The sequence below is a fragment of the Diadema setosum genome, chromosome 9, assembly GCF_964275005.1.
Source record: "Diadema setosum chromosome 9, eeDiaSeto1, whole genome shotgun sequence".
Classification (NCBI taxonomy): domain Eukaryota; kingdom Metazoa; phylum Echinodermata; class Echinoidea; order Diadematoida; family Diadematidae; genus Diadema; species Diadema setosum.
Genome location: NC_092693.1, coordinates 17,199,738 through 17,212,165, shown reverse-complemented (window position 1 = coordinate 17,212,165; position 12,428 = coordinate 17,199,738). Strand labels below are relative to the sequence as shown.

The 12,428-nt window shown below is 39.0% G+C and overlaps 1 protein-coding gene across 1 annotated transcript; it reads right to left on the bottom strand.

Annotated features, from left to right (window-relative positions):
• Positions 1-2,845: 2,845 nt before the first annotated feature.
• On the bottom strand, positions 2,846-12,016 carry LOC140232778 (transmembrane protein 170B-like). Its single transcript, XM_072312892.1, has 4 exons — positions 11,871-12,016; positions 7,583-7,707; positions 5,781-5,951; positions 2,846-5,104 (listed from the first exon to the last, which is right to left on the bottom strand). The coding sequence occupies exons 2-4, from the start codon at positions 7,650-7,652 to the stop codon at positions 4,974-4,976; spliced, it is 372 nt and encodes a 123-aa protein (XP_072168993.1). The 5' UTR covers positions 7,653-7,707; positions 11,871-12,016; the 3' UTR covers positions 2,846-4,973.
• Positions 12,017-12,428: the final 412 nt, after the last annotated feature.

Here is a 12,428-nt window from a genome sequence, read left to right as displayed (position 1 = left end):
AAGCTTATCTTCGATTTATTTTCAATTCCTTTCTTTTTGCAACTTTCTTTGCAATAACTCAGGAAAAACAAGCCCTATCAGCCCAATATTTTGCACATGTTTAGTTCATGTCACGTACATTATTTCATAAAATTACAACTGCTTGATCGGACACCATCTTGGGTATGTAAATTAGGGTCAAAGGTCATAACTGTTTTATCCTGTATCTTGGTGAATACATGTCCTATCTTTCCCATATTTTGCACACGCAAAGACCATGTTACAAGAATCATTTCACAAAATAACCACTTTTTGCTCAGATGCCATCTTGACTGTGCAAAGTGGGGTCAAAGGTCATATGTACTTTTTTCTCTATCTTCGTTATGACGTGTTATCTCTATGGGAGGAAATTTTTCTAGATGTGAAAATTGACATGATTGTCTTTATCGAGCACTAGCTCACTTACCCTTCGGTAAATTTCTCCCTGATTTTACTATGTTGTAGCTGAGACCTTGCGTTATCGTTATGTGTCCTCAGTTTTTTTCATACGACGTCGAAATCATGTCGAAAAACTTCGCTAAAATTAAAGCTTATCTTCGATGTATTTTCATATTTCTTTCTTTTTGCAACTTTATTTGCAATAACTCAAGAAAAACATAGCCTATCACCCCCATATTTTGCATATGTTTAGCTCATGTCACGTGCATTATTTCATAAAATAACAACTACTTGATCGGACACCATCTTCGGTATGGTAATTAGGGTCAAAGGTCATAAATGTTTTATACTGTATCTTGGTGAATGCATGTCCTATCTTTCCCGTATTTTGCACACGCAAAGATCATGTTACAAGAATCATTTCACAAAATAACTCTTTGCTCAGGTGCCATCTTGTCTGTGCAAAGTGGGGTCAAAAGGTCATAAAATGTACTTCTTTCTGTTTCTTCGTTATGACGTGTTATCTCTATGGGAGGGAATTTTTCTAGATGTAAAAATTGACATGATTGTCTTTATCGAGCACTAGCTCACTTACCCTTCGGTGAATTTCTCTCAGATTTTAATATGTTGTAGCTGAGACTTTGCACTATCAGGACTCGAATCATTGATTTAAAAAATCGGATCACCTTAATTTGTCAGTGATGACAAATTACAATCTCTAGTTTTTTTGTTTTTTTGTTTTTTTTTGCTGATGATACAAATGCATTTCTTCCTAACTCAGTTTTTAGATGTCTTATATCATTAAATGTTGAATGATCAACAAATTGTCTCAATGGTTTAAAAGTAAGGCTTTATCTTTCAATGTACATAAAATGAATTATCTTTACTTAAAACATCCAAGGAAAATTATTGATAGTGATTTTGAATGATATCTGAAAATAAATGGTATTTTTCTTGAGAAGAAATAAATCATGAAAGATATTATTCAGAGGGTTGAAGGTTCAGGTGTGAGTTTCTTTGATTTGTCTCCCTCTACAAATTAAAATTTGTTAAGATCGCAACTGCTGATCTGTGAATTAACAAACATGTCAGAAAAAAAGGAACCAGTGGGACTCGAACCTGCTTTCTTTAAAAATCTTGCGATATTAAAAAAAAAAAAAACAAAAACAAAAAAAACCAATAATTTGAAGAGGGAGAAACATTGAAGAAACTTACTCCTGAAAAAATCCTTATGATTAAAGGAAAATCTTGGTTGGAATGACTTGTATAGGGCAATGTGCTTTCTTGAACTGTGTATGCTTCTTAGTTGTTTTTATTTTTCTTCCAATATAATGCCTTCATTTGACCAGGGAAGTGCTTGGCTGATTTGACAATAGCAACACTGTATATACATGTACAAAATGTATGTCTAATTGTACGCAGGTACATTACTGTAATCTATGTAATCAATCGTGTACACATGTACATATGTGTATGTGTATATGTATTGTGAGTCGATCTGGCAGGACTAGTATCGAGAGGTTTCTACTCCATCTATATAACGCTTCCTGGTAACATTAGGCAGTGTGTACATGTAACTGGGGCGTTTTTGGGTGCAGCCGCCAGATGGTAACCGATCTGTGATGAGGGTAGCTGGGTCTTTTTTCCTTCCCCGTTTTGTTTGTTGTTGTTGTTGTTTTTTTTTTCCTTGGTTTCTTTCTTAAAATGTATTGTCTGGTCTGTGATGGTTCATTAATTCAGACTTCAAACATTCCCATTCTCAGAAATGAGATTTTATCACATACAAATACAGTATTACCTGTTTTCATCAATCACCTGGTCAAGACTTCTCTGTATTAATTTTGTCTTAATGAAAGGAGACACCCTTTTCCTTTTATACACATGCATGTACACATACATGTAGTAAATTAAGATAGCCCCTACCTGTTTACACAGTATTAACAGTCTGAGGATTGAAGAAGGAACACTCCCATTCATAGAAGTGGAGACAATCAGAATAAATCAAGTGACAGGCATATGTCAGTACATGTAATGCAGGGGCTGCAGAAGAGTTTGGTGTGGGGGTGAAGCTGTGGATCGGAGGGGGGGGGGTGGGGAAAGTGAATGATGAGTAGTGTTTGTGGTTAGGGATTGGGTCAAGAGAAAACAGCCTGCCAGCTTCAATGAAATCTCTAGGCCAAACCGTATAGAAAGCCATTGGTTTTGTTGTGGTCATTAGTGTGTGTGTGTGTGTGTGTGTGTGCGTGTGTGTTCAGCCAGTGTGTATTGGAGGGGGGGGGGGGCATTTGGCAGCCCCTGTCATGAAATTATAACTGTAAACATTTCAAACAGCCCACTTCACTCCCAACAGTGTCCACACTTGATGTGTAAGGAACTGAAAATTCACTACAAATCTAGATTCTGTCTGCTCCACACTATTGATATTTAATGTCTTCTGCATATTAGTCAGAAATGGGACACTGAATAAAAAGATAGTACACATGTACAATGTATGTATGAAACTACAATAATATTAACATCGGAAAGGTGTCTCTTCAAGCATATACATGTACATGTATCATTCAAAATATCACTTACTACTCAACCTTCCAACAGTGGAACAACTAAGAAATCATGCAGCAAATATGATTTCAAAATTATTTATTTACAGTATATATACAGTACTGTATGTACATGTATTAATATTTTAATTTCATGATCATATAGGCTCAGCCTTTACACTAACAAAATGACAAAAATATTGTACAAAGTTTTCCTGTTTCATTCAATCATGAACACAAGAAATTGTACAAGCACGCATAAATACAATCAACATGTTGTAACATATTTTGTGGGGGGGGGGGGACAAAGTGCTGCAGAGCTGCAGGAGTGAGACTGCAAATTACATAACAATCACACAATTTGTACAATGCTATAATTATTACATGCATCTCATCAGAAAAGCAATGGAGTTTGCCAACCTTTACTAGTGTGTATATTCTTTGCCTCTGGTGTGGGTCCAAACAGAAATTTATGCATCCAGTTTACTGTCAATTAAATCAAGTTCCTACAGGAAAATGTGCATAAATATGAATTCAAATCATCAGGTTTAAAATAAATCAAATCATTTCCCTGATTTAGGAGATGCAAAATGGTCTGTACCAGCAGACCAAAAAAGAAAGAAAGAAGAAAAAGATGACATTGAATAGGCAGTAAAGATGGTAAAAGTGTTATTATTACAACATTATTTCTTTTCAGAGTACGTCACGTACAAATTGTACTGGTGTAATAAATAGACAAACCTTCTTGAACTGAGAGCAAAGGAAATATGGAGATAGAAACATGTAGCTGATCATAGGGTACATGTACATAAATCACTAAAAATCATATCAAGTCCATACAAATACAGTTGACCTCACACAAGTCAAAACAAATGGCTAAGTCAGGAAAGAATCTACCCCACATGGATATACATCTACACATGTGTCAAGTCTATTGGGTAAATTGAAATTCATGTAAGTCAAAGTATTCTCCCCTTTCTTTTTGGACTTGACTTGGGTGAGGATGATTGTACATGTATTACAGTCTGACCAGTATAAGCTATGCTTGCAATAGTATTGCACAATCTTTGTCATCCTGAACTTCTTGGTCACAATGGTCCTATATGTACCATTATGGATTCTATCTGACAGCTAATGGGGCAGAAAAATTGACTCACTCAACTTCAAGCAGAGCCTCCATCAAATGTCAGAGAGATATCAAAGTCATTGCTATCTGGTAGAAACAACTTATAACATGGAAGGAAATACATGAAAAAAAGCTTCCTTACTCTAATCAAAGGAATAAAGCACTTTCCATATTACAGTGGACTCTCGCTATAACAAAGTCCTCTGGATCGGCATTTTTCTTTCGTTATATCGAAATTTGGTTATAACCGAACAAATAAACAATAAAAAGCATAGAGCAGATGATGTTGAGGCCTGAATTTTTACTTTGTTGTAAGTGGAATTTCATTACTAATAACGGGAGTGCACTGTACTGCAGACTGTGAATCAATTTGACCTGAAAATTGATACCTGTAACAGTTTTCCACACCCAAGATGCTTGATACAAAGCACAATGTACTGATATGGTACATATAGGATAATGTGAAAACAACAACTTTTAAGATAGACTGGCATTATCAAAGAGCCATTGCTAATTCACATCAATATCATTTCCTTTCGTCTTAAAGGCATGTAGTTCCATCAAAGCTTCATAGCACTTTGTAGCCCTTCATTACCACATTATCTTTAGCTCTGGTATAAATAAATTCACTTAAAAAGATAAAATCATACCCATGATAGCCTGGACAGCTGACTCTTCACCCATTCAAGTGCACTGATCTCTAACATCAAGACACATTGTCCTTTGGTCTTTCAAAATAATCCACAATGCACAAAATGAGCAAATTTACCTGTTACTAAAGATATTAATAAAGGTATCGCAATGCTCAGAGTTCATGCAGACCAGGCATGTGGACATTGCCCTTTTGTGGATATCTTACTAGCTGCATTCTAAGATGTGGCTTGAGGAGATTATAATGTTCCCAGGATGCGTGAGAAGGAGATGACAGCAACCATAATAGTCTGGCCCCAACCACAGACAAGGGCCCACAATGGGATCATCGTCACTTCGGTAGTCTCAAATAATCCAGCAATGATTGCACCTGGATAAATCAAAGAGAAAATTACAAAAACAAATGGAAAAAATTACCTTGAAAAATAATCTTTTAACTCATATTGAATGCTTAAACAGGGCAAAAGTGCATGCACTGTGACATACAACATGCAATGTCACACTGATTCGTGTCATAGGTTGTCATCAATGGGATATAAGAGTGTGTGGTTGTAATCATGTTAGGCGATTCACTCCTGTCTACATTTTGGTATACCTGGTATACATTTGTACTACAAATGTAGGTTCCTGTAAATATCAGTTAATGGCACAGGAACCTGGTATAAGAGGTTCCTGTAAGGAATGGGATAAGGGATTTCTGCTTTTATAATGAGAATATATATATATATTTTTTTTTTTGGGGGGGATGTGTCTGGTTTTATTTTTCAAAACTACTTTTGGTATCTTCTAGCATCATAAGAATAACAAAAATATCAAATTTTGTCTCTCATGCAGATTACACCAGGACAAACAAATATCAATGTACATAATCTTATGTACAATGATGTTTCGTTTTCCATTTATACTGCAATTGACAATTGCATGTTTCAAATTTGTGTTTTTCTCTTTCTTGTTCTATTTCAAGGACCCCCTTCCCCCTCCCCCCCCCCCCACCCGATACTTTGCAAGACCTCTACTCTTTGGCATACGCTCCCTGCAAAACTCACTGCTTAGGATACCACCAGTGATAGGTCCGAGGAAGCCCATGAGGATGACGAGAAGGGAGTAGAGGCGGCCGATTTTGTGCTTGCGGAGGGCGCAGAACGCCACGATGGCTGCCACAGCGTGAATGAGGAAGGAAGAGAAGAGGTGCCAGAGGAAGATCTGATACCACATTTCTGCATGGACAAGGAAGAGACACATAATACATGCATTGTAAAAGCAGAACTTTTCATATACTACATAACGAGCTAAGATTTGTGAAAGTAAAATACACTTGAAAGTTTTTGTCTACACACAACGCATTCAATGCCAGGTGCCAATTTGCAAAAGTTTCTTGCCAGGTAAAACAACCGCCACCTCCAATGCGCGAAAGCCATGAATGATTCTGGTTTGACAGTAGTCCCATAAATAGAGGGTAAAATTACTGCAACATCACACAGGATCCATTCTAAACTTTACTCAAGACGAATTTTAATACATACCCAAAAAAAAAAGAAAGAAAAAAAGACGAGAAAGAAAAGGTACTCTACTGGATGGGCATCAAACATTGTTACTTACTGAATACTTGCACTTACCGGTATGTCAGCCTGAGCAAAGCTTGGCATAATACATACCAGTAATTGAGTTGTCCACACTGTCATATCATTGTATTGGATAGATAGCCAGCTTCAAAATTAAGAAAATAAAAGTATCCTTCTACTGAGGGCTCCACAATCAATATTTTAATGTATGTAACTTGCAAATCATATCCCGTTAAAATACAGGGGAAACTTGATACAACATGGAGGTCAGGACCACATTATTTTTCATGTCATAGGCTACAGCTCACTTTTCATTTCAATTTATCAGTCAGCACAGTGCATTGCTAAAACATATGCTAGGACCCCGTTTACAGTGCCACCTTCATTTCAGTGTAAACGCGCAAAAGGCCAAATGCGAGGCCAAAATTGGCCTCGCATTTGGCCTCGCTCTGGAGGTGGTCTCAGCCGCGGCTGAGCCACGGCCGAACCCGGCCTTAATTCAGTGTAAACGCAAACTGGGCCAAATGCGCGGCCAATTTTAGTCTGGCTTCCAAACCCTCTGCCTGTATATTTCGCTATTCAGGATGTTAACCCCCTCAACGTCGAAAACTAGTATAGTTTAAGGTGGTTTTGTCCTGCAAAGGATTTTTGTCCTTCGGCAAAGGCCACGGAATTCAGTTGACAAAGGGTCTGAAAACCAGACAATACCAAATTGCGTTTGTTTACAAGCAGAGCGACACTACGACAAAATATTGAAAGGTTTGAATTAAAAGCACGGCTGAGCCCAGCAGTGTAAACGGACAAAATTGCGAGGCTCGGCCGCGCAATTGAGGTCACAATTGAGTCCGGCCCCGCACTGTAAACGGGGTCTTTGATGCTGTGTGGAATAATCATAACATTATGATGTCGGTGTTAAGTGAACAGCTAAGTGTTTTTTAGTATGGATAACCACTTACAAAATCCCCCCCCCCCCCCCCCGGCCTACACACACACACACAAACACACACATTCACGCACAAAAATGTCAGTATCACACTCTTTGCAACTGGGAATACAAAGTTCACAGAGCATGAAAGAATTCAATATCTAAGTCATGCAGGTACGGTCAACAAATGTATTTCCAGTTGATAAATAAAACCTGTTACAAATGGAGATCTGTTTTTTTTTTTTTTTTTTTTTTTTTTTGTGTGTGTTTTTTTCCCCACTGCACTGTATTAAGACATTTGCAGTGTCTTAACTTCAAAAATTGATTAAGGTACACATGTAAATGCATCTTGGTGACTAACTTATCCAACTGTCCAATGCTGTCTTTTCCAAGCTGATGACACTTTGAAACGATGGAAATTTCCCCGACATTTTGAAAGTTCTCTCGGCTCCACCCTTGATTTCTGAAGAAAGCCAGTCAGTGTTCCTGTAGAACAAAACAGAAAATGTGTATTAGTTTTTCAAATATGAAGAACAAGTTCAAATACACTGATCCATACATTTACTTCAGAGGAGATGCATGAGCAGGACTAGCTCGACCAGACACCGTGCAAAGCACGGTATCAGACAAGCGGGGCCTCGCCATCACATCGAGGAACCACGACACAACTACAAAACTTATAAAAATTTATATGTTACCGGTACTTTTAAAACTTTATATGTTACTCACGTCAAGTGCATGCTTATATTACAAAAGGTACAAAGGTCTATAGAGAGCTCTCGTGATAAGTCCATGGAACAAAAAAAAAAAAAAAGACACTTTCTAGCGCAATCCCTGACCGTCGGGGTTCATCGTTGCAGAATTCAAAATGGCGCGTTGATCTCTCTGCAAATTATGCACGCACGTGCGTGACCATAAGTGCAACAATCTCTTGCGTGTGTGCGCTGCTTGAGTGTAGCAGCACAGTCGACAGCGTGACCTTTAAAAGTGCATTCAGATCGCGTGACCTACCGAATATCAGATGTACCGTTTGGTCCGTTCTCAAATGCTGCATATAATATTCATATTTGGTAAGTTGTTAATTGTGTATGTCAGTATCAATAACATAGTCTCATTAATGAAGATTGTCTTTAATGAGTTTGAAGTGACAAAAAATAATGTCAAGTATCAAAACTCAACGCGATTGTAAAATTTGCTTTGTGTTTGCTCTGTGGTGTGGGCCACTCAGGTACAGCCCTGTCGCGATTTATACAGTGACTGGGCTTGGTATAGTTAGAGCAGGACAAACTTTGCTTCAGCATTAGTGATTGGAACTACGCTTAAAGTTTTATCAGCCAGTTAAAGACAAGAGTAAAAAGGGAATGGTTCTCTTCTTTGTTAATAATAGTTTAACATCACATATTGCATTAGCCAGGGCTTGAGATTGCAATTGGCTATGACCTCATACTCTGGTAGGTAGCCCTAGAGTACAATCATCACAGTTGATGTTTGGCCACCAAGGTAGACTGATAGGGCAATTAAGACTCAAAATAGATTTCAGTCCACCAATATTACAGCTGTTGCCCAAACAGGCTACACAAGAGAGAAAAAATATTATACTGTTGAGCCATGTAATATCAGAGGTTTTTTTTTTTTTTTTTTTTTTTTTTTATCAAAGTAAAAAATGGAGCTTCGATTTCATACATCACAGTACAGTATTCATCGCATAATCGGGCATCTGATAATCGGGAACCTCCCAAAAACATTTCCAATGCATGTTATTTTCACTGGATAATCGGGCAGGGACTTTGATTTTTGATTTTGCTAATATTTTACACAAAAAATCTACCAAAATACCACAACAATATTTCAAAGATTCCCTATCAGTTGTCGTTTACATCGAACTTACAAAGCAAGCTTCGGACTGGTGTATTTTGACCTCCGTCCATCCAGTACACGTACATACATAGCCACGAAAGCGCCGTGTATAAGTATCCATGCCATTGCGAAACACATGCTTTCATGTAAAAACTTGACCTACATGATTGAGAAAATCCAGCACTATCAAATACCGTTGTTCCCTTTTCGATTCGAAGTTTCAGTGCAAAAATATCGCCGTCGAACTTGCGTGGCCTCGTATCAGCTCCCCGCGGTAAAGCTCCTTATTGAGATCGACCGCTGTTTTTGCATTGACAATGCACGCAAACCGAGTTGTATTGAACATCGTGTTGTACGAAGCTTTTTAGAAACTTCCATAGACATTACATTGCCATTCGGTGAAAACATTCATTCGAAATTTTGTCCTTGATTAAAACCATTAATGAACAGTGAATTTTCGCGTTTTCCCACACCATCCCCATCAAAAGTCAAAGCCAATCCATTTTTATGTGCTCTGCGCGCAGTGAAGTGCATACTAAGCGTTCTGTGCGCCAATGTATACGCGGTCGGTTTCAAAAAGGGTGGTCGATATGTAGTAGGGGTACCATACAGTAGAATACCGGTACATGGCGATCACGAACTGCGTGTAAATTGTCTGAAATAGGGTCGAGTTTTCCCTGAGATCGAGTTAGTCTGGATCCTTGAGTTCTGGAATAAAAGTCGGTTTTCCGACTTTTATTATTTTTCTCAAAATACTCCAAAACGACTCATCATCCTGGCAAATCGCGTCAGCCAGGTAAGTTTCTTTGTAGACTCTTTTGATATATTACAAGCAAATATGAAATGGCGCCAGACGGGTTTTCAAACCCTTACCAAAACTATGTTTTCACTTTAAAGGAACATAGTCCCGGTGCCCGGTCCCGGTGCAGGAAAGTGCGTGCTAATCCTGTACAAAACAAATGGACAGCGCGCGGTCCTCAAGCCTATACGCACATCACCTAGGTGATGTGCGTATAGATTGAGAAAATCCAGCTCTATCAAATGCCGTTGTTCCCTTTTCGATTCAAAGTTTCAGTGCAAAAATATTGCCGACGAACTTGCGTGGCCTCGTTTCAGCTCCCCGCGGTAAATCGCGTTATTAACATCGACCGCTGTTTTTGCATTGACAATGCACGCAAACCGAGTTGTATTGAACACCGTGTTGTACGAAGCTTTTTAGAAGCCTTTTAGAAACTTCCATAGACATTACATTGTGCTGTCATTACGATTCGGTGAAAATATTCATTCGAAAATGAACAGTGAATTATCGAGTTTTCCCACACCATCCTCATCTACATTCAAAGCCAATCCATTTTTATGTGCTTTGCGCGCAGAGAAGTGCGTACTAGACATAAGTGTTCAGTGCGCGAATTATACGTGGTCGGTTTCAATAAGGGTGGTCGATATGTAGTAGGCCTAGGGCTACCATACAATCCATACCAGAGCCAGGGCAGAGGGACAACCAATACAACCCAGCCCGCCGTCAGAGCAAGGCCGAGTTATCCCCGAGTCCGAGTTTAGCCTGACCCCGTTTGGGAATAAAGTTCTGAGACTGAACCTTTTTGGTTAATATTTCGCATTTTCGTCGTTACCCATCGAATATCTTGTTATTACAGCGTTATTCCGCACATTTCCTAGGCATCCGTTCACATTTGGGAGCGAAATATGACAACTTTTGCAGGCGTAGGCCTACCAGAACTAGCTTGTGTCCCCACACGTGTACAAGGAGCGCCCCGCCCGGGGCTACGCCATTTACGGTTTCGTGTCACAGCCACAGAACTCAGCCACAAAACTCTAGAGTTCTGTGGTCACAGCCCCGGGGCGCGTGTTTTTTTTAGACGGCACAGATTGGGGAAACTAAAAATCTATCGGGGACCCTATCCCTAAACCTAACCCTAATCCTAATCCTAACCCTAACCATCAAACCCTAACCCTAACCCTAACCCTAACCCTAACCCCAACCCTGACCCTAACCCTATCCCTACTAACCATAACCAAAAACCCTAACCCAACGTTTTTCCCATAGGTTTAACACGCGCCATGCCCCAATCTGTGCCGTCTTAAAGGGAAGATAAACTCCAAGAACAATGTGGATTGAGTGAAAGCAGCAACATTAGTAGAACACATCAGTGAAAGTTTGAAGAAAATCGGACAATCGATGCAAAAGTTATGAATTTTTAAAGTTTTGGTGTTGGAACCGCTGGATGAGGAGACTACTAGAGGTTATGACGTATGAGTGGACTACAATATCAAGAAAATATAAAGAAAATACTACAAAAATCCATTTTTCATGAAAATTACAAATTCCATCAACTTAATATTGACATATGTTAAGGGTAGCAATTATTCCCCCTGCTTTCTGAAAGCGGTTGGTCCACTGCTCTTTCATAATTCTAGAAAAGTGAATTTTTGTTGAATATTCTTTATATTTTCTTTGTATTGTTGTCCACTCATACGTCATATCCTCTAGTAGTCTCCTCATCCAGCGGTTCCAACACCAAAACTTTAAAAATTCATAACTTTTGCATCGATTGTCCGATTTTTCTCAAACTTTCACTGATGTGTTCTGCTAATGTTGCTGCTTTCACTCAATCCACATTGCTCTTTGGGTTTACCTTCCCTTTAAAAAAAAAAAAAACGCCCCCGGGGCACTCCTTGGCCTTGTCATGTCATGTTGTGGGGCTGGTCGTAGTTATTGTCACAGTTACTGCCTAGTGAAGTTTTTAAGTCAAAGAGTAAGTACCAGTACTTACAGTCACATGTTTTGTTGGGTCAGTTTCACTGTTCACGGTAGCTCCCGACTGTATCAAGCTCCTTGACTGTAAGCCCAGTCACACCATCTCCTCTTTGGACGTTGTTGAGGTCCAATTATATAACCACACGGATGGACAGTATACCGAGTACAGTACTCATAATATGCATGTATGCAAAGAGGTTCCCCATGCAAAGATACTCTGTAGTTGTAGTTGACACGGATCGGATCGCGGACACCGCTGAAAAAAAGGTCGATCGATCTTCTCAGTGCCGTATCCTTTTATGTCGCCCTCTTGTGTTCATTATCCGCATAAGCTGCACCCCCATAAAAAAATGGTTTAAAAAAACATAAAAATTGGTGTAGATTCCTGTTCATAGAAAACCCTTGAAAATGTGTTACCCTTCTTTTCCAGCTTTGAGCTAGCTAGTATATGAGATGTTTATGCTAATTATATGGCCGGCGCAACCGGCCATGTAATTTTTGCACCATACAAAGGAACACAAGGTGTCACCACTTTTTGTCACCCCCCCCCCCATAGAGCTGTATTACAATAGAG

Excerpts from the sequence above, each read along its gene's own strand:
- LOC140232778 (XM_072312892.1), bottom strand. The coding sequence starts at position 7,652 with ATGTCGGGGAAATTTCCATCGTTTCAAAGTGTCATCAGCTTGGAAAAG. Across the intron at positions 5,952-7,582 it reads AGCATTGGACAGTTGGATAA|AAATGTGGTATCAGATCTTC; the intron begins GTTAGTCACCAA and ends TTGTCCATGCAG. Across the intron at positions 5,105-5,780 it reads CACTGGTGGTATCCTAAGCA|GTGCAATCATTGCTGGATTA; the intron begins GTGAGTTTTGCA and ends TGATTTATCCAG.